Source organism: Phlebotomus papatasi, chromosome 2, assembly GCF_024763615.1.
Source record: "Phlebotomus papatasi isolate M1 chromosome 2, Ppap_2.1, whole genome shotgun sequence".
Classification (NCBI taxonomy): Eukaryota; Metazoa; Arthropoda; class Insecta; order Diptera; family Psychodidae; genus Phlebotomus; species Phlebotomus papatasi.
Window position 1 is genome coordinate 66,850,921 of NC_077223.1, and position 26,954 is coordinate 66,877,874.

General features: G+C 35.0%; 2 protein-coding genes across 2 annotated transcripts in view; one reads left to right on the plus strand and one right to left on the minus strand.

Annotated features, from left to right (window-relative positions):
• The window catches only part of LOC129803927 (uncharacterized), a 153,091-nt gene that overhangs the window by 24,557 nt on the left and 101,580 nt on the right, over window positions 1-26,954 (minus strand). Inside the window, exon 3 of the mRNA XM_055850808.1 lies at window positions 5,087-5,385. Within this exon, the coding sequence (XP_055706783.1) occupies window positions 5,087-5,385 (299 nt within the window). The remainder of the gene's footprint in view (window positions 1-5,086; window positions 5,386-26,954) is intronic.
• LOC129803925 (uncharacterized) lies at window positions 10,356-25,468 on the plus strand. Its single transcript, XM_055850806.1, has 5 exons — window positions 10,356-10,493; window positions 11,114-11,299; window positions 12,046-12,087; window positions 12,149-12,210; window positions 23,568-25,468. Exons 1-5 carry the CDS (start codon window positions 10,483-10,485, stop codon window positions 25,265-25,267), a joined length of 2,001 nt encoding a protein of 666 aa, XP_055706781.1. The 5' UTR covers window positions 10,356-10,482; the 3' UTR covers window positions 25,268-25,468.

Sequence of the window (26,954 nt, forward strand, 5' to 3'; positions counted from 1 at the left end):
CCCAAGGCAGCTCGACTAATGAACTGTTTTAAATCCAAGATCTTAAAGTTAGAATTGGATATTACGTATTGGAGGCTGAAGAACATTAGGAGAGAGACCCATCGAAAAAGGCAAATCATTCTGAATACTTTTCATTACAATGAGTTATGCAGAGATTTTCTACGTAGACAGGATGCAAAATACAAAAGAATACTCGGGGAAAGGATGGAGATAGTTAGAAGGAAATTATACCGCCTACAGGGAAGACTACAGGATGGTATAAGGGAAAAAATGGATTTTCTCACCAATATCAGTGGAATAGATGTCCCACCGGAAACTGTACAATTACTCCAGTTAGGACCTAAATTCTCTCTCCCCGTGATCAATTTTCCACTTCTGCATCTCATAGCGGATATAGAGGAGGTGGTTGGAAGTGCTGAGTGTGCAGGGAGGAGGGACGTCCTACGTGCAGATTTGATTAATATTTTGCATAATAGCATCAATGGGACATCTCCAGCGGATCCGGTGGAGAGAAATCTTCGAGATTGGTTGAAGAAGACTCGGATGTTCATCAGGGAGCAGGGAGCCGCTTTGGCCATATTGCAATCAGACAAGGGTAATAGGACGGTTATTATGAGTCGCACAGATTATGATGAAAGGATGAGAGCGTTGGTCCACAACACGGAGATATATGAAGAAATAAACAGGGATCCAACCTCGAGATTTCAGCTGAAAAATAATGATTTAGTAAAGTCACTATATAATAAACAAAAAGTAGATGCGTACCAGAAATCAAAATTAGTTACCTACAAGGCGATTGCCCCCCGAATTTATGGACTCCCCAAAATCCATAAACCGGAGGTTCCACTTAGGCCCGTGGTGTCATATGTGGGTAGCCCGAGTTATGCATTGGCCAAATTTGTGGCATCTGTTCTTCTTCCTCTTACGGATAGCCCCTACAACGTGAAAAACTCTCAGGAAGTCTCGCAATTCGTCACTGGGCAGTCTTTACCAGATGGATATATCGTGGTGAGCCTGGACGTGATTTCTCTGTTCACAAATGTTCCCATAGACTTGGTATTGAGTGAGGTGGAGGTGCGATACCATGAGTTGGAGGTGCATACAAATTTGGAAAAAACCGAGATCTTAAACTTGTTAGATTTTTGCTTAAGATCGGGATACTTTATGTATGAGGGAAAATTTTACCTCCAGAAAGACGGTGTAGCTATGGGATCCCCGATTGGCCCCATTGCAGCGGACATTGCGATGCAAAGAACATTGAATTCGGTCTTGGAGGACTCTTCCCTTAGGATTGGATTTGTAAGGAAATATGTAGACGATCTCTTGGTGTCGGTACATAGGGATGACGTGGAGGCTTTAGTGCCTCTTTTTAACTCCTTCCACCCGAAAATCCAGTTCACGTTGGAGAGGGAGCAGGATGGTGTCCTTCCATATCTTGATCTCTCCATATACAGGGATGAGACGAATGTGTTGAGCACAGTGTGGTACTGTAAGCCCAGTGCCTCCCAAAGGATGCTGAACTACAATAGTGCACATCCACGGAGCACAATCATAAACGTGGGAAAAAATCTAATCAACAGGGCCCGATCTGTTACCACAAAATTGGGAGTGAATATGGATGATACCTTAAGGCGGATTCTCAAGAAAAATGATTTTCCGGAAAGGGTCATTAGGAGGATGTTGAGGGATGGTGTTCCAGGCTCGAGGGGATCATCTAGGGAGCAGACACCCCAGAGTGAAAGATTCTTTACACTCACATACGTCAAAGGAATCTCTGAAAAGATGAGATCGAGGATCGTGAGATCAACTGGGGCGAGGATAGCCTTTCAGCCGGCCAAGAAATTGAGAGAGTTTTTCACCAAGGTAAAGGATCCGATACCTAAGCTGCAAAAGTCGGATGTAATCTATTCAGTTCCTTGTGGGGGATGTGGTCTTAACTACATAGGAACGACAGGCCAGCAACTCCAGAAACGACTGCAACAACACAAAAGAGACATAAAACCACCGATAAAGAACGAAAATGCTACTTCCCTGTGTGCACATGTAGTCGAAACAGGACATCTTTTCGAATTTGAAGAAACTGAAATATTAGACTCCCATAAATCTTATGCAAAGAGAATGGTTCTTGAGTCTCTCCACATAAAACAAAACCTGTCAAATTGTGTAAACAAACGATCCGAAATATCCGGAATTCACAATTCATATGCGGGATTGTTGAGATGAGTGCATGACAAAGAGGGAGGATGAGGCTGTTTCCAGTGGTTGCATGATAGTTGCATGAGACTTTAGACTTTGCATGAGAAGAATTTAAATCAAAAGAAGAAGAAGAAGGTCAACAACTATTATATAAATGATTTCAAAAGCTTGGGGTTTCAACCGAAATAGAGAACAGTTGGTTTGTGTTGAATGTGCAAGTCCAAAGTGCTCCCAAAGAAAATCCTAAAATTTCCCTGGTAAATGTAATTAAATGAAATGTAGCGTAGAAAATCTAATATTTAAAGTCTGTTTTTGTTCATTTGCATGTTTAGTTGTCTCTCAGTAGGAATAGATGAGTACAGGAGGACGAATTTTAGAGACAAAAAATCACGGTTTTGAGTGAGTTAATATGTAACAAAGAAATTTGTATGGAAGTCTCTGTAATAAAAAATTTTCCACCTTTTAGCCACTGAAGAAGGCGCACTGTAGCGTCGAAAGCTTTGGCGAAAAAACATTGTTGTTTGGTCTCTAAAAGGATCAGCATCCCTGACGCACCCGGAAGGAGATCATCTCCCTATTACGTAATACTTTGGTTTTGGGTACTGTTACAGTGCCCGCTTTATAATCCGGATGATTGGGAGACAATATGACAGATGTCCGCTTCGTAATCCGGATGGGTTTTTTGAATTTGTTCAACGTTTCGAAAATATAATACACGATTTTTTTGTAGAAATAAAATAAAAGTTTTAAAAAAGTTTAAACAGACATAATTAGAGAATTTTATGTTATCATAACTTCATTTATTAAACAAAAACTTCACAGGATAATTAATTTTCATTGGTGAAGACCGTGAAGACGCATGCATACATGACCTCAAAATGATTTTAAACGTAACCGTCGATAACTCGTCCGGATTACGGCGATCCGGATTAGAGAGCGGGCACTGTATTTATGAAAGTAACACTGAGAGGAATCTGTAAAAGCTAAAATAACATTCCGGAAATGTTTATTGCACCCTGCAGTATTGAATCGAAATCGGTGTAAATATTATGCTTTTTAGGTGTATTAGGGATTAATTTTACCCTTTTTCATGTTAATTTTACCCTTAAAAAGCGGTAAAATTAACATTAAAAAATGTTGATATATTTTTACACCTAAAAAGTGTTAAAGTTATGAGGAAAAAAAGTTTATCGCACTCCCGTTTTTTTCTCAGTGAAACGATAATACAAACCAAATTCAAGATAGATAAGTTTTATCCAAACTCTTCACCATTAATTAAGATGATTCGTATTTTGTTTTCAAACTTTTGGTATAGCAGTATTAGCTGTTAAGCAAAAAGTCAGATAATCATTGATAACATTATATCGAGCCTTGAATAAAGTATCTTGACCTGCCATGCTGTTTATCCGTCTGTGCGTTCGTCTGTCTGTCCTTGTGCCTGTCTATATGTCAAAAGCTCTGGAGACCAAAAAGTTAGAGTTAGGGACTTAGAACTTTCGATAGATCCCCCATAATTTCATACAAAAACTGTTAACGTACCCCTTAGTTTTCTCTCACTTCTCCTTTTACAAAAAAATATGTTTTGGATTGCTCGCAAACGCATCATGCGATTTTTTTTCATTTTTGGATGTTTTGGAGATTAACTATAATATTTCGTCATATACGTTCGTCCATATTATATAAATATATCCAAATATTTCGTCCATATACGGAGAAATCGTTGAATAATTCCTAATAAGGTTTTTCAAAGTGAAAAGTTTCAAAGATTCTTGGCAGCGTATTCCGTAATCAGTAATGAACCGTTTATGAATCGATAAGTAGTTTCAGTCCGAAAATCAATTGTCTTTCTCTTAAGCTTTTTTGGATGAGCTTTCAGTGATCCAATCGGTTCAATCGAATCTGAACTGGTGAACGGTTAATGACGCTGGAGTACTTTTGAGGTATAGCATCTAAATCACAAAATCGAGCATTTCGTAATATGATGCTCTGCCACTGCCATCCGTTTTCAACAGAGTGCGAATAACTTTTATCGAGGTTTCAAAACTATTCAAATTAGTACAGTAGAAATACGCGGTGGCAGCCAAAATCCCGAAAGCCAAAAACCCGGAAACCAAAATTTCGAACGCCAAAATCGCAAAAAGGCCAAAATCCCGAAAACCAAATCCTGAAAGCCAAAATCCCAAATGTTCAAAATCCTGAAAGGTATGAAATTATATGGGGGAAAATCTTTAGAATAATTTTCCAAGACAGAGAAGATTACTTTTGCCTCTAGAAAGCGCGGGTGCTATCGTGGGAGTAGCTATGATACTTTTAAACTTCGGGATTTTGGCTTTCGGAATTTTGGCCCATTCAGCATTTTGGCTTTCGTGATTTTGGCGTTCGGGATTTTGGCTTTCGTGATTTTGGCGTTCGGGATTTTGGCTTTTGATCGGGACCCGAAATACGTATTTGCTAAAATGGTCTACCAGTGTTTCTTAACATTCCTTTTCCCTCGGTGTATCTCAAAAGCAGAGTCTAATTATTTGTTCCTTCTGAAAATATGATTTTTAAATGCAAAAACGCTCCTCTTCTGAATTTGCGTAAATTCGTCAATAAATAAACGTGTAATTTTTCTCACGAAATCCTTCGTAAGATTTCTTCCGTAAAATCTCTTCGCAACGCGTGGCCAATTTTCTGAAACACCTCCAATCGAAGGGATTTAGAAGCTGGAAAATTGGGCCGTACAGGAAAATCCCCCTTGGCGGGAAAAGCTTTCAAGATTGGAGGGAAAAATTATCACAAAATTGCACAATGATTCATAACCGTAATCCTCCGTGAATTGGGGGAGAAGGTGTAAACTTGATTATTGGATGCTGAGGCAGGCGAATAGAATGGAAAAGAATGTGCTCACCACTCCGTCTCCGATGAAGTGCACGACACAGGGAATGTGGGCTGTAGCTCCTACTTGGGTGGTGATGAGAGTGAGATTCTCGGTGCCAAAAGACATGGGTTGCCTGAAGAACTCCTCGAGAGTGTTGGTGTCGTCATGTTCAATTACCACAGACAAGTCTTCTAAGTTGCCGCCAGTGTCATCCGGATGTGGTCTGTCTTGATCACTGTGCTCAGGAAGTGACAGAACTGCCGTCGGCATTGGAGATATTAAATATTTATTGTGCCTCACCATTAATCTGTAATCACTGTGAGATGAACCTAAAGAGAAAGGGAGGAAAACAAAAAAAAAGTAGAAGTGTCATGGGGTTAAAATTACACATGGGTGATTTTTAATTTTGCAAGAAGGGATTACATATGGAACAAATGTGCTCTCCATCTCTAGCAATTCATTATTTTGTGGATGTAACATCGGTTTTTCATTCTCTGGGTAAAAACACCCCGCACCAACATCGGGTGGAGATTTTCGCGGGAAGAGTCACAAAGCACGATGCTTGCATTATAATGATACTCCAACTCATCCGATCCAATAAGAAAGTGTTACGTGACACTTTGGAACAGTCATAGCTTGAAAAAAAGGAGTATAGTGAGAATAATACCAGTAATACCACATCTCCTCCGATTTCCCCTGTGACTCAATTTACCAACGAAATCGTTAGATGTGGATAGAAATTGGATGTTGATGAAAAATGCCAAAAACCTTTCCACCAACTTTTTCAGAAACGAGCACAAATTTTCAATTCAATTTGCACGATTACTTTCATAGATAGACTTTATCGTTTAATAGAAAATGTAGTCATAAGCCTTAACTATTTAGTAACTCTCTTTGTGCTATGTATACTAAGTATGACATGCATCCAATAATTGGGATTAAGGAAGTTGAGTAATAATTTAGTCTGCTCATTAGTGAATAATTTACACCAATATTGATGTTTAAGTCTGCAATGTATCTAGTTAATTATAGCCACATCTTACAACCATGTAAGCAGAATTCTACACTACAAAAAATTATGTGTAAAATCTGCAGAAAAACTAGGTTAAACACTAAATTCACCGAATAATACAAACTCTAGTTAAATTCATAATCAAGTAGAACTGGTTGCTGTCTCTTCAATTTGGCTATGATATGCTTACAAATTTTACTAAAAGTTTTACCAATTATCTCGTACAACACACCATTTTTGCTTGATCCAAGACACACTTGTGAGACTTGTAAACAGAGAGATATCTCCGATGATAGTCAGTGAAAAGGTTAGTCACTGTAAGATGACAACATTTTTTTGGTTTTCTCTAGAACTTTCGATCCTGATAAGGATCGTCTTCAGTGGTCAACTAAATTGTATTCCTAGAGTTTTTCTAAGTTTTATAGTCTCAGTTTTTCACAGACAAAAAGAAACACTGAAAAAGTTAAAAAAAAATAATGAGAAAAGTTCTCCAAAAGGAAAAACCTGCCCCACACTGACATCCTGCTGGTAATGATCTGGAAGCCCATGAACTATACATGAACCCTAATAAGTACTCTGGAAGCACAATTTAGTTGACTACTGACCCATCTGGATCGAAAACTCTAGGCAAAACCAAAAAAAATGTTTTCATCTTAGGGTGACTAACCCTTTCACTGGCAAACACCGGACATAGTTCATCGTTTAGAGAACTTCTAAACATTCCATGTTTTTTTTCATAATATTTATCTTTTTGATATACATTAGTGTAGAGGGATGTGGGGCTACTTCAAGCCGTCGGCCTACATTGTTATACAATTTTTTCTCATATTTCTAATGCAAACTGGGTTTTAACGTGATGTAATTTGGATGCACAAAATAATTGTGGATATAAATAAAATAATTATAAGGACCAGCTTCATATAAAAATAGGCGGAAAAGTTATATAACAATCTAGCCTCATAGCTCAAAGTAGCCCCACCTTCCCCTACTATCGCTATAAATACAGCTTTATTATTTAAGAACTATCTCAAAATGAAATAATATAAATTTAGGGGAGGTTAGGGTAGTTCACCTCTCTTACAGTTTTTCGAGACTGTTTTGCGAAGCGCTTATGAATAATATTCAAAATAACTAAATAGGGAGAAGTGGAGCTCCTTTGAAAGTGGGGCATCTTTGAAATTGGAATTGTTCACCAATTTTTATATAAAATTCAGCCTTATCGTGATATAATTTAGCTGCACAAACAGATTGAGAAGCTAAATTACATTATGATATGGCTTAGTTTCACTTAAACATAGGAGAAAAATCTTAATTTCAAAGGTGCCCCACTTCTCCTTATTTGTTAGACTTCTGATATATAGACGTTCTTAATAAGAAATTCGCTTTTATTAACTCAAAACTTTGAAAATTTATCCACAATCTCTCTAACTTTGTGATTTATAGGCAAGTGTTGTTGATTACATTATAATTTAAGCTAAAGTGTCCCCAAACGATGATGGTTCAGGCTTTCCGTGAATTAAATAAACCTATAGAAATTAATGATGAAATTTAAATGGATCTTTCGGTCTATCAATGGATTATTGAAGTCAAAACACGGTAAAGACCTTTAAGAAATCTCCTCTATTTCCTCCTCTTACAACGTTTCGGAGATGGGTTGTCTCCTTCCTCAGGTCTACAATTTGTTATTTTGGACAATTTTTAAAAATATTTTCTTTTTCACTTTCAAATAAAAATAAAAACTTACATGGGTAGGTATGGGGAAGATTTTGTCAAGGTACAATTAGCACTACACAAGTGCATGTATTGTGTAGTGCTAATTGTACCTTGACAAAATCTTCCCCATACCTACCCATGTAAGTTTTTATTTTTATTTGAAAGTGAAAAAGAAAATATTTTTAAAAATTGTCCAAATAACAAATTGTAGACCTGAGGAAGGAGACAACCCATCTCCGAAACGTTGTAAGAGGAGGAAATAGAGGAGATTTCTTAAAGGTCTTTACCGTGTTAATGATGAAATTTAACCATAAATTTTAGAGTGTTAAAATTTTTAGAATATTTAAAGTTTTTCAAATGCCAGGGGTTCTACAATAGCGGAAAAATGTTTCTCATACCAGTTCAAGGTAATGATCTTAACTTAATGATTGCAACACATAAGACTCACGTATAATTTCTAGTGAAAAATTAAGATATCATGGATTGTAAATGTATAGCATAATATTAATAAAATATATTCTTGGCAAAAAATTCACAACTTAGAACTTATGAATCCTGTGAGCCATCTTGGTCATCTTGGTATTCTCGGATGATCCGAGTCGATCCGGATGATCCGAGTCGGATCGTTTTGAAGAGATTTCTAATAATTTCTTATGCATTTTACTACCAATTTAGGGGAGACCGGGGAGGTTTGGGACAGGGGTAGTGTGGGACAAAGCGATTTTTTCAATTAATTTTTGAAATAAATGGGATTTAACCATTACTGTATCGTAGGCAATATTAAGATGTATCTTGACTAAAAGAATGGATATCCTCAGTTTTATTGTTTTAATTCTATGAAATTTTTTTTAAAAATTGATAAAAATTGTATATTTTAACGTCCCAGTTTTCCTGTTTGTATTTTATATCAGCGATATATAATCAAAACTTTTTTATCTCATCATCTAGCAGTGTAATCTGGGAACATATTTTTATAAAAGTTTCAGAGATTATACGCTCTTGTTTTTTACATAAAGGTTTTAAATACCAAAACTACACGTGGGGATGTTTGGGACACCTGAAAGGGGATGATTGGGACGTTGATTTTCGACAAGATTGTAGGTGGTATGCAATTGTTTATTGTCAAAATGAAGAGTAATGCCCAGTTTCTACTGGAAATCTCCCTCTTGTGCAAAGTTTACCAGTGGAGCAGATTTCTCTAAGTACAGGGACAATTAAACCATCATCGTCTTGGGAATTAATAATTTCTTCTCAGAGGATATTCGATCTTTGCCCAATCTAGTTAAAAACTATTTTTTTCGAAAATTTCTCAAACAAGTTCTCCAGAAAAGGCAAGGAGAGAGCTAATTTAGAGAAATAATGAGAAAACAGGTACAATGCAGTTGTCGTAAAATCAAACAGGAATCCATCAATGATTTCAAAACTAAAAGTATTAAGATAATCTACTCGTGTGAGGAATTTGATGATTATGATTGCAATATTTAGAATAAAAAAAAGCAAAGAAAGGTAGATGGAAAATAAGAAGAAAATACTTTAAATAATTGATTGACAATCAATGACTCTACTGTACAAATAAAATTGATGTTAATTTCTAATTGTAAATAAAAGATGAAACATTTTTATTTCTATCATAAATATTTTTAATCTGGTATTTAAAATTAATTAACGTGTTCCAGTAATACAAATTATGCGAGAAAAAACGCGTCCCAAACATCACCTTTTGCGTCCCATACTGCCCCACATCGGGGAGGTTTGGGACAAAGCGTCAAGTAAAATGTTTTATCTTCTCCAAGAAAATTCAGTTGTTTTCCAAGTTCTATCGAGTACTTTTTATAAAGTCAATACCCATAAGTATCCTATAGACCGCATAAAATTGTAATACACTATCGTGGTTTTTTGGAATAGTGTCTCAAAGTCAAAACATGAAAAAGTGTCCCAAACCTCCCCGGTCTCCCCTACTAACCAAAAATGTTTATTCCTTTTATCAGCTTAATTGGGTAAAATTTGGAATTTCGGACCCATAAATTCAGAGTTGAAACCATTCTCTCAAATGTAATTAAAATACTCAAAAATTCTATAATTATTAAATTTTATAAATTTATTTGTAAAAATGGGCTTTTATTGTTTAAATCGATAATGCTTTTAGCTATAATATAGATGTAGACTTCATATTTTATTAAAGCGATCTATAACCTCGTCTTCATCGGAGTTGAGCACGTACTCGGCAGAAATTAAATAGACGTTAATTGTTAAAATTCAAGACATTTACATTTCTAATTTCTATTTTACATTAATTATTTTGTTATGTGCTCAAAATGTTGTACTGTCTTTTAGAATTAATTAGAATTTTTTGTGTTATTTCTGAAACTTTAAGTAGATTTAAGAATATTTTTAAAATTTTTAAGTTTGTATTTTTCACTTCATTACCAATTTGCGGTGCGTTATTTTAAACTAGATTCAAAAAGCGTTATCTGCCTCTGCCTTATCTTCTTTTTAATGGAAACATCGCAAGATCAAGCGAAATGTTTCTCCGCTGTTTCAAACATTAGTTCGCATGAAGCTTATGCTCGTATAAAGAAGGTCTTCATAATATATGAGTGCAAGCAAGTAACATTAGTGATTGATTCCACGATTAGTGAGTGAAAATCATTGCAATTAACACAACAGTTTAGCAATAATTTAGTGTTCTCACATTTAATGCATGCTGAGAAGGTATGTCAATAATTATTCTTCACAAATTATTAAATACAATTTTATATATGTAACAAAATTCTTCAATTGCGATGTTTTGATATGTGTATCTCTCATTTTGTTTTAACCCAATAAACATGCACTTGCGACTTGTCTTAGGAGTTGTACGAAATTTCCTTTACCCCAATTTTGAAAATCAGCTACTAAAACTAAACTATACTTTTTTTTCGATCACAATTATCCAAATTGACTACTAATGTTCAAAATTTTAAACTATTGTTATAAATACTACGAGCAACAAATTGAATTATGAGAGTTTCGCTTGATAGTCCAATGTGTAGCTTTTGTTTATCCCTATAACACATGACATTTGTTTCACAAAAATCAAAGTCAAGCAAAATTCTTTGGAATATTCGGAAAATGATTTCGGGGACTCCCCGAATTGTGAAATAGTCTTATCTTTCTCTAACCAATAACTTTTAGTTTGAGATCTTTCTTCATTTTGCTCAAAGTGCTTTTAAAGTGTAGTACATAACGCAGAATAAAACCATTGGATTTGGATTGATAAGATACCAAGAGTATTTAAGAATAAGCAATCGATAGAATTACTTCAGTTTATTATTAACTTTGTAATATTGAAGAACAATGAGTGAGCAATCTACAAAGAAGCAATCGGTGTTCGACCGCCTTCAGGAACTTTACAAGCTCCTGGGATACCAAGATGAGATCATTTGGGATTTCTATAAGCCTAGTGATACCGAGGAGCTAAAGAAAAAAGTGATGCTCGCCATAGGCGTGACAGAAGAGCAAGAAATGAAGGAGAATTGGTGAGTGTTCAAAATAAGAAAGCTATAGTCTTAAGTCTCATTTTACTTTACCAGAATTGCGATTATCACGTTTAGCAATCAATATTTGATATTTTCAGTAAAGATATTTTTCTAGATAAACATTCTTGACCAAAGGAATTCTTATACGATAAGTGACAATCTTTTATCATTTCGGCACAAAATAATCCATATAGGGGAAGGTGGGGCTACACAGTTATACGATTTTTTCGCCTATTTCTAAATAAAGTAGGTCTTTACAAATACTTTATTTAGATTTATAATTCTTTTGTGTACACAAATTAGATCAAGTTAAAATGCAGTTTACTTTAGAAATATGCGAAAAAATCGTATACCGTATTCCACATAATTCTTAACATGTTACATCATTTAAGCAAAATGAAGATAACAAAGACTGTCTGTCTGGTCTGGTAGATATTACCCTTTAGAGTTCCTCAATTCAGAATTAATAATTAGAATTAAATTCATTAAGTTAAAAAATAAATGAGACAAAAATTTTTTTATATCCGATTCATAAACCGGTCGATTCAGATTGACTACTTATACGGTTATCTTTGGACTTAGAAATGTTCAAATCATAAATTCAGTTAATACATAGTTGATCAAAGATAGTCCACTGAACTGCGGCATTATAGTAGCTATTATTGTAAAAGATTGATAAGAAAACACGGAAAACACCAATAGATGGTCTAATCGTATATTTTCAATTTTTCTCATTACCTTATCAGTATCGCTACAGAAGAGGAGGTGGAAGAGGCGAAAAAAGCCATGTAAGTTTTAAATTAATTTGATTTATAATAGCTTTGTTTTTATCAATAAAATCTTTTTCAGGAAAGCTTACAAGACGAATATGGAGCTAGTGGATAAGATATGCGCTAGTATTTGGCGTCAAGGTAAGTATTAGAGTATTTTAAGTATATTTACATTCTTGGACTGATTGTTTTGTCTAGTGTGGAATAAGTTTATCTGGTAACAAAAGAAGGAACGAATCGTCGACGTGGTCGCCATGAAAAACTCCAAGTTTCCGTTGATATCTGTTTGCTCGAATTAAGGAACTCTTCAAATTTTCCAGCTTCTTAATTTTTAGTCATCTAAAATTATAGTTGATTAACTGTAATTACAATTTAGGACTGAAACTACCATACTAATTTTTCAAAATTAAAAAAAAAAATTACGTAAAGGAGTTGTTGCCCGTTCAAATTCGAATTGTGTACTAAATGGGAGGGACAGCCATTCTGTTAGGGTTTAGTTTAGAGATTTAGAACACATTGTGATAGGGAATTCTGAGAAAGGCGGACACGAAAATATTGAGCGATATTGATCAAAGTGATATTAGGGTGGAGTCTACACTTATGGATGTCATTTATGGACAGCATGCAAAAATCTTACGTTCTTACGTAAAACACATTTCGAAAAGTTATAAAATTATTAGTTTATGACTTAATTAACAATTTTTTTGATTTTTGGAAATCTGTTTAACGTAAAAACTTAAGATTTTTGTGTTCTCCATAAGTGTGTATAACATCCATAAGTGTAGACTCCACCCAAATTGATTATACTTCGGAATACCGTAAGTAGACCGATAAAAGAGAATTGATTTAGAAGTCTGTAGGACAATGTATTTCTAGGAAACTGAAGCTATAGAACATACACTAACGGCCAAAACATTAAATACACCCTTCGTAAGTTTAAATACACCTGGTTTGGACCGAGAGAACACTGTAATATCCAGCTCTATTGACTGAAATAGTTTCATATATAAACCTAAGAACAGTTTTAAACAAAATATGAGAGAATACATACGCTAAAAAATTTATAATTTGAGGATCAGTCAAAAATGAGCTTTTTCGACAAAAATGCAAAAGTAGCCCCACATTCTAAAACTGATGTAATCTTTCAATAATCATTTAATATAAGCTAAATACTATTAGTAAATATTATTAAGAGTCAGAAAAACTGAAAATAATGCATTATTTTCAGTTTTTCTGACTCGGCTGAATGATGCGGCTGATGCATTCGGCTTATTGGGCGTGGGTTTGTTTATTAAGAGGATAATGATCCCAAGCATTCCTCAAAGCTTTGTAGAGGTTTCCTTCTTGAGAAAGAGAAACGCCAGGGTCCTAAATTACATGCATTGGCCACCCCAATCACCCGATTGTAACCTCATTGCAATTCTCTGGGATTTTCTCGACTAGATGGTTCGAGAGAAGGCGCCGACATCAGTTCCAATCTTGGTGGAAACACTTCACGATATGTGGGCAGAGTTCCTTCTGACATTATGGAGAAATTGATCAACAGGATGCCTCGATTATGTGAGGCGCTTATCAAAGTTATAGGAGGATTCTTCGAGGAGAACTGAATTTGATGATTTTATTCATGTGTTTCTGAATAAAATAATGAAGTAAAAGAAATGAAATTGCAACAATAATGAAAAGTAATTAGAAAAATAATAAATAAATATATGAAAAAGTAGAATTTGGGCTGGAAATCTTGATATTCAAAGAAGAAACCCCTTTCAGAACAGATCACACCGGAAACCGACCATAATCTGTACCAAAAATATTTCCTCGGCATTATTTTCAGTTTTTCTGACTCTTAATAATATTTACTAATAGTATTTAGCTTATATTAAATGATTATTGAAAGATTACATCAGTTTTAGAATGTGGGGCTACTTTTGCATTTTTGTCGAAAAAGCTCATTTTTGACTGATCCTCAAATTATAAATTTTTTAGCGTATGTATTCTCTCATATTTTGTTTAAAACTGTTCTTAGGTTTATATATGAACTATTTCAGTCAATAGAACTGGATATTACAGTGTTCTCCCGGTCCAAACCAGGTGTATTTAAACTTACGAAGGGTGTATTTAATGTTTTGGCCGTTAGTGTAGATATTCCGGCAAGAATTTGAGACGCCACGTGCGCGCTAAATTGACTAAAAAAGTAATATCTGTAAATAAGGGATAGGAAATGAATAGGGAAATTAGGAGATAACAATATTTTCTAATTTATAGGATCTCAAGCACAAGCTGAGAAATAGGGTAGAGTGAGATTTAAAGAGGGCTTTGCTGAGGTAAAATTGAGGTTATATTGCAATGAACAGTTGCATGGCTAACCCCTTCTCTTACAGATAGTCTTTAATCCGTTGTTACTCTATGAATAAAACGAATTTGGAAGAAAGCAACAACAGAAGTACTCTGTCTATGTGCAATCCTATTTAAGGGCTTCAGACCTAAAGTTCAGCCATACGGTTCAACTTTTCTATGATCCTATCCGTAAAGATTTTTGGGAAAATTTTGACTTTAGATTAGATAATAAGAGACAATGACCCATTATTAAATTTTAAAAAAGTTGAAATAACCGCTTAGTGCTTAAGATTTTGGGTTTCGAGACATTCGTCATTGTGTTTAAATATTCATTTGGAAAACTATATAAGAGTGAGTATAATTATCTGTATTAATCATTTATTGATTTCCGTTTTCCCCCATATTGTACAACCCTTATTAAAACCATGGCAGCAGGTTTTGTACAAATACCATGCTCTTTTGTGCCTAAATAATTACAAACTAGCTTAAGTTGCCCTTTGTATTCTGGTGGATTTCTTTATGGTGCAATTCCAGCGAAAATCAAAAAGGGCAACACACTCTTTTTTTATACATGACATGTTTCATGTTGTTCTGCATTATCGACATTTCTTTGTGTTGGTTTCTGCCACGACTGTTTTCTCCGGTTTTCGTCGTGTTGCAAAATTACTAAAAAGTAGTGATAGCAACTGACAAAAAAAGTCGATTATCGAGAAGAACATAAGAGCAGTCATGTCCTAAAAAAATTTGTTTCCACTTTTCAGAAAAAATTAACGTGGTCTATTTTCCTATTCTCAAGTGCTTTCGCATTATTAACTTTTCGTTGTGCTGGTTCCTCCCACGACTTTTCTAAGTCCTCGCCGTGTTTTACACCCACCAAACAATTGTGACAGACATCAACACAAATAAAAGTAGATTATAGTAGACTCTTGCTCAATCGGCTTTTTTCAACCAGAGTAGCCGAATTATGTAATTGCACCCGTGAAAATGTGATTTTCACAGGTGAAAATTTGATTTTCACGCTCACTAAATTTACAAGATATGAGGACATTTTCTTCGGTTAATGACATGCAACTCGTTGTATAAGTTGTATATGATCGCAATGTCAATGAATTGGTGCAAAATAATAAAATTTTATGCAACTGATTTTCACTGTGAATTGATTTTCACCTCAATGTGAGTAAATAGTGTGAATTTGGAAGGTGAAAATACTGACATTTTCACCTTTCACGTTTACTAAAAAAAAAGATGTTCAAAACTACTTAAAATGATAATTATTATTAATTTTGATAAACATCTAAACTTTGAAGAGTATTCTATGTGCAAACAATAAGTATTTCTAATAAAAAATAACTTAAAATATGAGTTGAAAAATGTTTGGGTTTTCTCCACAATTATCAATTTTCCTGTAAATTGTGTAATATTTTCATGCTTTTTCGAGTTTCCACCTAAAGATTGCCGTGTTAGATCTCTTAATTTAGCAAAATAACAATAAATAATACAATTTAAATACATTTATTATGCTTGGGGCGAAAAAAGTTAGGTTATATTTGCTCAAATGTCAACTACTTCCAGTGATAATTGTATAACATCGCGCCAAAAAGGCGATAATAAATTTGAAAAATTTTCACAACGGCTTGGGTGTGAAAATATGACGATGGTAACAAGGATAATAGCATCGTTAAAATGTTCAGAAAAATGCCAAAGAGATGCGAAATCTAGTGGGAAATTTCATAGTACCAGTTTGGATGAAAATTCAAAGAAAATTGAAGATGGAAGTTGAGGTAAAATGCATCAAAAATAAAGGTGAAGCAATCAACCAGGATGTTCAGACTTCAAACAGATTTAGAGGAGAAGTGTGATCAACAGATGACCGAGACACGTGTGATCTCAACGCTGCAACTCAGAAATACTAGTAATGCCTGGCTGAGATGTGTCTGATAGATTTGGAGAATGTCCGGAAAGTGAACAAAGCGCTACACACGAACACAGAAATTCTTTTAAATATACTCCATCCGGGGTAGCAAATAGCGTTGCCAGAACTATTCAGCCGATACAGCCCATCCCAGAGACCTTTCACTCTTAGAAAAGTTTAGACGTGATTACTAATGAAAATTAGTTGTTCGGGCGATTATTATTAAATCTATTTAAAATAGTTCTTATATTCTTAAAACATTATACTCATAATAAATTTATTAGTAGTGAGAATATAAGACAATATTTACGTGGATAAGTTGCGGCAATTATTTCATAATGCTTTCATACAATTATATTTGCTTGTGTTAATTAAATGAAATCATTATCCCAACTAATATTGGTCACTAATTCCTTTTAGTTCTCACAACCAATGTAATTAGATGGGCCTATATTTTCATAAAGTTATGACTACTTTTCCAATAGTAAAGAGTGGTTTTTATTTTAGTAATGCGTTGAAGCTCTTTCGAATTTTAAGCAACTAATAAGAAATATGCATCACAATGAATGCTATATAGTAACCAAAACTAATATGATATAGTTATTACAGCCATTAAGATGGGTATCAACCCCATTTATTTAGTAATTGGAACTAATATGTTATAGTACCCATTACTATTTTGATTTAGTTGTGATAACTAAATGAAAAGGATACTTTAACTAACTGTGGTCAACTATTTCATTTAGTTACCCAAACTAAATATATAGTTGGGTCTATATTTACTATATTTTATAGTTCTAATAACTGCATATGAGCTTGTACGAACTAATTTTTTCTAAGAGTGCTGGATCTTATTCCCGACATCCAGAGATCCATCCACCTCTGAATCCCACAACACCACACACACATCCAACTGCAAACAAAACTCACTCCGGGGTAACTCATTTTGTGTGTCTCCTTAAATACTGTACAGCCGGATTGGTCGGATCATATCCAGGAGCTCTACGACCTCATATCACTTGCATCTCGAGCATTTTCCTCCCATTCTCAATCACTGGGTATCGTCCAGGAACTTCAGGGAGGTTATGAGACACGTCAAAATATGTCTTTACAAATATTCACAGCTATTGTAATTGACCGAAAAGTGTGATATTCGACTTTTTATAAAATAAAATTAAAAGCAATAATTTTAAAATTATGTATTACGATTCTGAGAAATTAACAAATTAAAATTTGTGAATATGAATGGATTTTCGCTTTATTTGGAGCAAAATTAACTAAATAATGAGACTGTGTTATAGAAAATATATTTATAAATATAATAATTTAGTACTATATTTATCATGAAAAAAAAAAGATTTCCATTTGGAGCAGGTTTTGAATTAGCTTAATTTACTCTAGTAATTGGCTCATAAAATATTCTATTTAAGTAGGAGAATTATAAGAAGATAAAAAACACAAATATGCGCAATTTCGGGTGCCCTTTTTTAAAAAACCTTTAAAAATTCACTTCATTTTCATCATGGATTCTTGATATGTTTACAAGAGTTATAGAGGATGAAATTATGCGTCATTTAAGCTTTATGTGACTACCACCGGATAATTAAGACCGGAGATATAAATTTTTGAATTTTAGAAAGCTGCAAAAAACTAAAACTGCATGTTTACAAAGATCTAGACGTGACCAGAACAACCGAATTTCAGATTTGAGACCCTTAAATGACACTTTAACAAATTTTGGCACTCTCGCCAAAGACACCCACAAAAACCTAAATTTTGTCGCACAATATTATAAGATCGCGAGTACAAGCTGTTAAGATGAAATACCTCCGGACGGTTAACGGAATTACTCGATGAGAGACGTAGCCATTCGTGAGGAGTTAAGAATCGAAGGGTTAGTTCTTCGGGTTGAGAGATCGTAATTTCTATGGTATGATCATGTTCAGCCCATGAATGAAGAAAGATTTCCTAGAAAAGCCGTGGAACCTATTATGAGATGTTCTCAATCTCAGGACAAGCCCACGAGAAGGTGGCTCGTAAAATTAAGGACCTTGTTTTGGAAAGTCTCGAGATGCTTCATGAGATGGTTATGAATAGAAGTCGTAGCGGTCCAAAGTTGGCGTTTTAATCCCACCACCCTATTAGGGACACGTGGTTGCAAATGAATGAGTGAATGATTGCATTGTCTACATAAATGACATAAATTAATGAATTTTTAAGTGGAATAACTCACGAGGAAAAGTATCACGCTTACGATTTCGCACATTTAATACATTTTATTTTCGACACTGACATTTTTTTGTTTTTTAAATTAAAACCGATTTATCGGTGCATGTCCGATCTGAAATAATTCAGACTTGTCCAATCCGGTGATGAATATTCTCTTTAACTTTTTTAAAATATAACCCAAACAACCCGTCATATTAATGTCTGTTTCAGCAACCTCTAAAACGTCTAAAACATATCCAAAAATTAAAAAAAAATCGCATAAGTAGTACCTCGAAGACCCCAAGTCGCCAATACCGTTTTCTAATCTCGCAAGATTTCGACAATTAATTGTTTGTTTTTCTATTCCAATTATTTTATTTTATTTTCTTAATAGAATGGAATTTTTGCTTTAAGAAAAATTGCAATATAAGAAGGTTGGCGATATTCAACGGCGGATCACAGCTTTCTTTGATTAAAAGCCTTTCATTTTTTAATAAAAAGAAAATGTGATATTTGAATATGTTTTAAAATATATTACATATAAAAAGTACAATTACGATAATGTGATTAAAATAAGAATCATAAATGATGTATAGGCTTTATGCTTATGCTTATGTTCTGGCACTGGAATTAACGAATATAAACACAGCTTTCCAGTATACCAATTTTAAATCTTTGACCATAATTTTCACTTTCCAGTGAGTTTAGTGAATGTGAAAATCAAATTTTCACTCGTGAAAATCACATTTTCACGGGTGCAATTACATAATTCGGCTACAGGTGCAAAATTTTGTTGACAATTTTCACGTTTGATTTTAAAGCAAATTTGTTCAAATCCGCTGTAGTTCCCCTTGTGTTATCGTGATTGAATTTCAAGTGACTTATGCCCAATGAAAAGCATCTCGACTGAAGTATATGTCTTAAATGGAAATTCAACAATTTTTACACAACTTTTGTTTAAAAATTCAACAACTTTGGTTGAAATACACAAAGCTTCACTCTATAATAGTACGAAAAATTATGATCAAACTATAATAGTGTTAATTTTTGATCATGTGACAAAAATTACTATAAAGTTGTGTATTTTTTCTAAATAAATTGTTTTAAATTACAAAACATTGTTGAAATTTTTTATGACTTTCATAGTGAGAAATTTTACACAGATCGCTATTAAATAATTAATTTATCCAATTTCACACTATATTATAGTGTTAAAATTTTACACATTTTCAAATTAAACAACGTTGTTTAATTTTTTTTTTTTTGACTATAATAGTGGTAATTTTCAATCACGTGACGATAAATTACCAAATTATTGTGCATTTTTTTATACATTTTTAAATTAAACAACTAAAATGGTCAATTTTGCACTATTATAGTAGTAAAAGGGACAGATAATCCTAACCGGCTTATGTAGGTGAGATTCTTAACGTGAGCTAACTCGGAGTGCATGCAAATTCGATTTAGAGCTGAAGTTGGGAGACGCCATTCAGTTATCTTGAATCAAATTCGTGAAATTATACAAATTTTGTATTTAAACCAAAATATCAAGGATTGGGATGAACTGACAGAAAAGTGATATATGGGTGAAATGTAGACCAGAATGTTCTCTATAATTTTCCCATAGAACATGATCTCATCGATTACTCAGAAGCCAAGATAAGCGAGGTTTTTTGTTTCTTAACTCGTTTTTTCATCCAGAGTCCCCCAAGTAGTCATTTGTTGAACTTCAACTATATCAAAGAATTGTTGTATTTTGTGGGACTTTCCATTTAAAACCCTATTTTAATTGTCTTGGTGGAGTAGAGGCAGTCAAATTGGCATCTGAGTGATTTCAAAGCGTTATTATGGGAAAAATCAATTTTTTCACACTTAAACGGCAAAATCGGAGTGATAGCGTAGTCTGAGCGGAAAATGATGTATGAACGAAATGTAGAGACAAATGTCCTCTACAATTATGTCGAAGTAATCATCAAAATCGGTTCAGCGACAGTCGAGATAATTGAGGTTATGTGATATTGAAATTGGTTTTTCGACTGTGGCGCCCCTGGTGTTGGTCCCACGAAGTTCAAATATTCTAGAAAGTTGTAGCGTTTGATGAGATCTTTCGTTTAAGCCCTCATTCATCAAAATCGGTCACATAGAACCGGAGATATGATTTTTTGAATTTTGTGAACTTTGACCCCTCATATCTCCGGTTCTATTGAAACCACAGCGCACTTACGCACCATTTTGGAAACGTCCTAGACTGGACTACAACATACTAAAATTTCATTAACTTGCACAATGCCGTTTTTGAGAAAAAAATCTTTGAATTTCGATGAATTTTGACGCTATCACAGCGCCACCTGTGGTGACTTTTTGAACTTCCATCTGAAAGTGCTCATCGAGACGAAACCAAAAAGGTAAAATTTATGTCGATATGTTAATTAGAACCGGAGATAGAGGCCGGTCAATGTTAGAACTTTGACCCCTTATAGCTCGGGTCAGGGGTTATGGATCGACTTAAGGTTTTTTTGTTTGATAGGTATAATCAACGGCTACAACATACTAAAATTTCAGCCCGATCGCATAAGGAATTTTTGAGTTATTTAACTTTTAAGATTTAAAAATTTTCTTTTTAATAATAGCGCCCCTAGCGGTGGTTTTATGAACTTGCGATGTTAGAAGGGGAAGTGGCATTTCACGAGAGCTTTCCAAAAAGCCCCCATTTTTTAAATTCTGATAATTAGAACCGGAGTTATGGCCATTTTAAGAAATTTTCTTTGGACCCTTATAGCTCGGGTCAGGGGGGTCGGGGGACCTTAAGTTTGGTACTGATGGAAAGCTCTAAGACCCAGCTATAACATACTAAAATTTGAGCCCGCTCGATGCTATAGGGGCGGAGCTATTGAGAAAACAAAAAAAGGGGGGTCTTCAAAATGGCGGAAGGAGGGGTGGGGGGTGGGGGGTCAATGCACCATGTTGCAATTTTCATGCGATATTTAACCTTTGCCGAAAACCGCAAGTCGATATCTTTTTTAGTCTAGGAGCTATTAAGCTCCAAAGAGCGGCCGGACGGCCGGGAACGTAACTTAGCCCCCCATATATTCGTGATCAGGAAGTGGCGAAACACATTTTGGCCAAGTTTGAGGTCGATCGGACGACATGAAATTTTGTTAGGATTATAGTAGGTGAGATTGTTAAGAATCTCACCTAATTTTGCACATTTTTTTTTACTGTATCGCTTAGTGAATGTTTGAACATTATAATGTCAATTATTTTATAAACAATAGACATCAGTGATAATTTCATAGGAATTGGCCATAAACCATTAAAAATGGATGTACTCTCCCTTCTAACGTTCATGTCTTCGAATAATATGAATTTCTTTTATCTTCCCTAAGACATTTATACATAATAATTATTAGCATGTAATTATCAATAATTGACAATAAGCTAACTAATAATTAATAGAAATGTGTAGTCTCTTAGGAAAAATAAAAGAAAATTCATATTATTCGAAGGCATGAATGTTCGAAGGGAGAGTAGATTTGTAGATTTGTACATGGGTGGAGACCTTCATCGCTTCCTTCTACCGCGGCCTTACAGTAGAAAGGAGAAGTACTTTTGAAGGGAGAGTACTTTCCCCTAAGTAATTCCACCGGTTGACTTAAGAGCTCTTGATCCTATCAGTTTTTTTTCTACTCGTCCAAAGCGTCTGACTTGAACTGAATAACAGCGAACAGACTGGGCTTTTCTACATGGTCATTGGTTTTTTACGCCTATATTGCTTTTTTACACGTGGAAAAAATAATTAAAAAATTGCGGTACCAAAAAAATTTTTGCATTGATTTGATATTTTTTAAGCCTTATGAGACAATATTCTTTAAAAAGAAAATGACATATTAGTAAAATTTTCCGATTATAAGTACCTTGAGAAAAGAGCAAACAGCAATTGACCGGTCAATTGCTTTTTGCTCTTAATTCGAGATTTTTGGATTTGGCAAATTTTACTAATAAATCATTTTCTTATTAAGAGAATATTGTCTCAGAGAACGGAAAAACATCAAATTGGTGCAAAAATTGGTTTCGTGCCGCAATTTTTGAATATTTTTTCCACTTTAAAAAAGCAATGAAGGCGTAAAAAAGAAATGACCATGTAGAAAAGTCCAGTCTGTTCGTTGTGAATACGCGCAGACCCTTTGGAGTTAAGTTTTGTCGTGAGACTATCGTTCAGAATGGTCTGTCTAGAATCTACATCTTGTAGGTTATAAACGACTCGCTGGGATACTTAAGTATACTGCCTGGGCAAACTTATCCATGATGCTCAAAATAGACGTCAAATTCTCTAAAGCATTTCACTGTCTTTGCCGATGTATAAGATCTTCTCCGAGCTTTTTATCTTCTCTTTTACATAACCTTGTGAAGGACGCCTGAATGTGGAAGCCTTTAGATATCGCAGCGGTTTATTAAAATCATTTTCTTGATTTTGGTATAGGTCTCAGTCCCAATAATGCAATTATTATTTCTAGATTCCCACGCGGTTTTAGTTACAAAATTTCTTTAATTTTTTAGTCCCATATTTAGCCATTAACATAATATGATATCACGCCACGTATTTCAAAAGATGATCCTTGATTTCAGAAAAGAAATAAGCAGAAATAACTAAATAATGATTTCTTTCATCTCGGCTTGACAGTTTGGCATTTGTTCACCGTATCCGAATGAAATTTTCTATGGAACAAATTTTCACCCTTTAAAGACGAGTGTGACACCGGTGTTCCCAAAACAAAAACCATTTTTATTATTTAGAGGACATGATAACTTCCCATAGTAAAAAACTGTTTTTGTTTTTGGGACACTGGTCCACCGGTGTCCTACTCACTCTTAAATGGTTAAAATGATAAAACTGTTTTTTCTTTTCAATTTGAACAAAAATATTGAAACAAATACAGTCAGTCCGATTTTTTTTCGTTAAGGATCACATGAAGTAAAACGTGAAGTTATCAAGGTAGTTCACATGTTTCTAATCACATTTTAATTTTAAATCCGTTTCAACTAGCAAAATATAATGGTGGTAGTCTTGTGATGGGAATATCTTATGTGTGTACTGTCAAAGAAGATGCCTTCCCATTGCCACTTGCACACCTAAATACTGCATTCGAAACAACTCCTATATTTCGCATCCAGAAATGCATCAACATGAAAGATTTGTCCACTAAGAATTGTTGCATGATCTTTGTGGATGTACATGCAAGAGTTTATGAAAATTGGGAAGCTTACTGTAAGGAGAATCTTCTTCCTGAATGTATTATAGTGGCTCCTAAAAAGGGAATTTTCATGGGGAAGATAAACAAAATCGATGAATGGGAGATAGATATTGAGAAGTTCCTATCACCAGCTGCTCAACCAACTGGACGATTTGCCAAGTACATGGACATGACTAGTACTGGGCTTGGATTGACCGCTTCGGCTGTCATGATTGGTACCATGTTTGCTCCTATTCTGGCCCCAGCTGCTGGAGCTGCTGCCGTAGCCGGGGCTGTTTCTGGTGGATGGTCCATATTAAGATCAGGTCAAACTCTTGCGGATCGCAGTCAACATGAACAATCTATAAATATGATAGATGCCGGAGCACGATCTTCATGGTTAGGTGTTGCTGCCGGAAGCTTGGGATTTGCATCCGGGGCAGCTGGGAAAGTTTTGAGTTCTATGGCTACCAGTGGTCGCACTATCTCACCTTTCCTTAAAATAACCTTTACTAGCTTGAATGCATCAACACTGATTGTCAGTGGAGCTAGCACTATAAATGGATTCATTGATGTTCTATTTCTCAATGACGATAAACCTACAGCATGGCAAGTTGCTCAATTATCAGCATCCCTCTTCATCTTCACCCATTCAGTTTATAACTTCCAAACAGCTGATAGCCTTATCAGCACACATCGTGATATGACATTGAAGGATATAAGGGATAATCTGAGTGTTAAACAGAAGCGTGCCTTCGATAAGATGGCTAAAGAAACCATTAGGCTTAATGGTGAATCCCAAGGTAAAGCTGACATTATTCGCTCATTGAGAAAGGTTCCCGATCATAAAGCATACTTTAGAGATATGCAAAAGATCAATAAGGATCTCAACAGCGCAAAGGTTAAGGTATCCTTTGGAGGTAATAGTGAGCCATTGCTCAATGGACAACCGTCTAAGGCTATGCCCAATGAAATAAGAGCCAACCTCAAGGCAGGTTCGGCTGCGACAGTTTTCGAAGGAGTTGCTCCGCATGATCCACAATTAGGTGCATCACAACCAGGAAAACTGAACCTGACATCAAATAGCAATTACATGACCTGGATAAACACCGCAACCCTTATCTTGAACAACCTTCCGCATGCCATTGGTAGCGACGCAAAGGAAACTCTTTTGAACATTGCTAAGATGTTAACTGAATACCATTTCAGTAAGTTTGTCATGTTCGTTAGGAACTTTGTTGGAGAGTTTGGCACTGAAATTGAGAGGAAAATGAGGAGAGCCATATGCCTTGAGGAATATATTCAGACGATATTTCGATTTTTTGAAGAAATGGCCAGAGATATAGAAATTTCAATTATAGATTTCATTGAAGATTTGCGCAATGAAAGCAATCAAAATGCTATACTTAAGCGGAAAATCAAACAATACTACTCCAGAGATTTTCCTCCAGAACCAAATAAGCAATGTTCAATTTGCAACGGCCGGTACTATGAGCCGGAAATGTCAACATAGACTAAGAAGTCTGTTCAGAAACACTCACTAGGAAAAATCAAAGTAGTTTTATATTTCTTATTCCTGAAGAGAAAAAATTCTTATGAAATTCCAAAAATTTAGAAAGTAGGATATTTAAAAAAAGATTTTTTTTGATGTCCTATGTATATGATGATTTATGTACTTTCATTAAAGGGGCAATAAAAAACTTTATAACTTAAATTAAATTGGTTAATGTCGGTCATTGTTTTTATTTAGAAAGTCTAAGTTTTTTAAAAGGAGTCCTTATCCTGATGCATAGATCGCAAACACCATGAAACGAATATTTGTAGTGTAAGGTCTGAAAATGTAGAAGTCAATGTGAGAGAGTGCTCCGAGAGAGAGAAAGAGATCCTCTTGGAGGGGGTTTGAGAGCGCGGCTATAAAAGAGCGAAGGATGCTGCCATCTTCCTCTTTGCCGCCCAGCCCTCAACAGATTAGTTCGTCAAGTCAAGTCAAGTGTCGCAATAAAAGCTTTTTCCTCAAGTCACAGTGTTTACTTCCGGTTTTCTAATAACGCGTGTCCACTCGAAATATGTCAATATTGAAAAAATATCTCTATGAATACAGAAGTTCTAAATGAAGCTCTAAAAATCCCTAAAAGAACAAGATTTCAGCGGTTTCAAAACAGTTATGCTCGTTAAAGCGAAGGAGGAACCTCGTTAGCACGTTGAAGGCCAGTTGCGGAATACAGGAGATCTCTGGACTATGCGCATTTTGTTGCAATTTACCTAAAGAAAACGACTAAATACCATGAGATCTGCGATACCTTTCTGCTGTGCTAGTTTTCCTTGTTTTACTTAATGGAATAAGATGATATCAAGCAGTAAACAGGATTGCCACTCTCGGTTCACTTTGGGCGCCGATCAGCGCGATTTTGGAGACTGATGCGTGCGATTAGTTGAATCTTGGAGACTTATTGTTGCCATAATCCGTGTAATCATGGAGACTGGTCGACGCGATTTCGTAGACTAATTGGCGAGATCTTGTAAACTTATCGGCGTAATCACCGTATCACTAACCGTTCACTAATTGGTCATACTTATTAACCCCCCGGATCTAGCCCCCGGCGAAGTGTTTTTTTTTTATATGGTGCTGTTTGAAGCCAACTCACAAATTGATCAGAAACTCAGCTTACACTTCTCAGAACAAGACCGCATTTAGACAGATATATAGTATATTTGTCCCTCTTTACAAGGCTCAGAGTCTTGTACACAAGGCTCACCTCAATTTTGACATATATCGTGTAACGGTAATGAGTGCAGAAAAATTCCCATACGCATTGTATGTGAAAGTAAGAAATTGGCTTCAACTTTGAGCACCACTAGCCGGGGACTAGCCCCGGATGAAATGCTCTATTCTATGAGTTGAATCTCATTTTTCGATTTGCGTTCTGTCTCCCTGCGGTTTTAAACTGAGAAACTGATATTAAACTTTATTTAAATTCAAGGAATGTCAAGTAAAAATTATGGCTAGGGTGAAAGGAACGTCTGTTCGACAGGGAACCCCTATTGACACTCTCATTAAAACATTGAAATTTATTTAATATAAATTGTTTATATCTAGTGAAATTCATGTAATCTGACCTGCTTTCCTTTAACCTACCCTTTTCTAGAACTGTTCTGCGAATTTAAGAAGGTTTTAAAAAGGTTTAAGCAATTTCAATTGT

What these genes read in the sequence shown, in the direction of transcription:
- LOC129803925 (XM_055850806.1), top strand. An exon ending in CAAGAAATGAAGGAGAATTG is followed by an intron (nt 11,300 to 12,045) that starts GTGAGTGTTCAA and finishes TTACCTTATCAG; the next exon opens with TATCGCTACAGAAGAGGAGG. An exon ending in GAAGAGGCGAAAAAAGCCAT is followed by an intron (nt 12,088 to 12,148) that starts GTAAGTTTTAAA and finishes AATCTTTTTCAG; the next exon opens with GAAAGCTTACAAGACGAATA.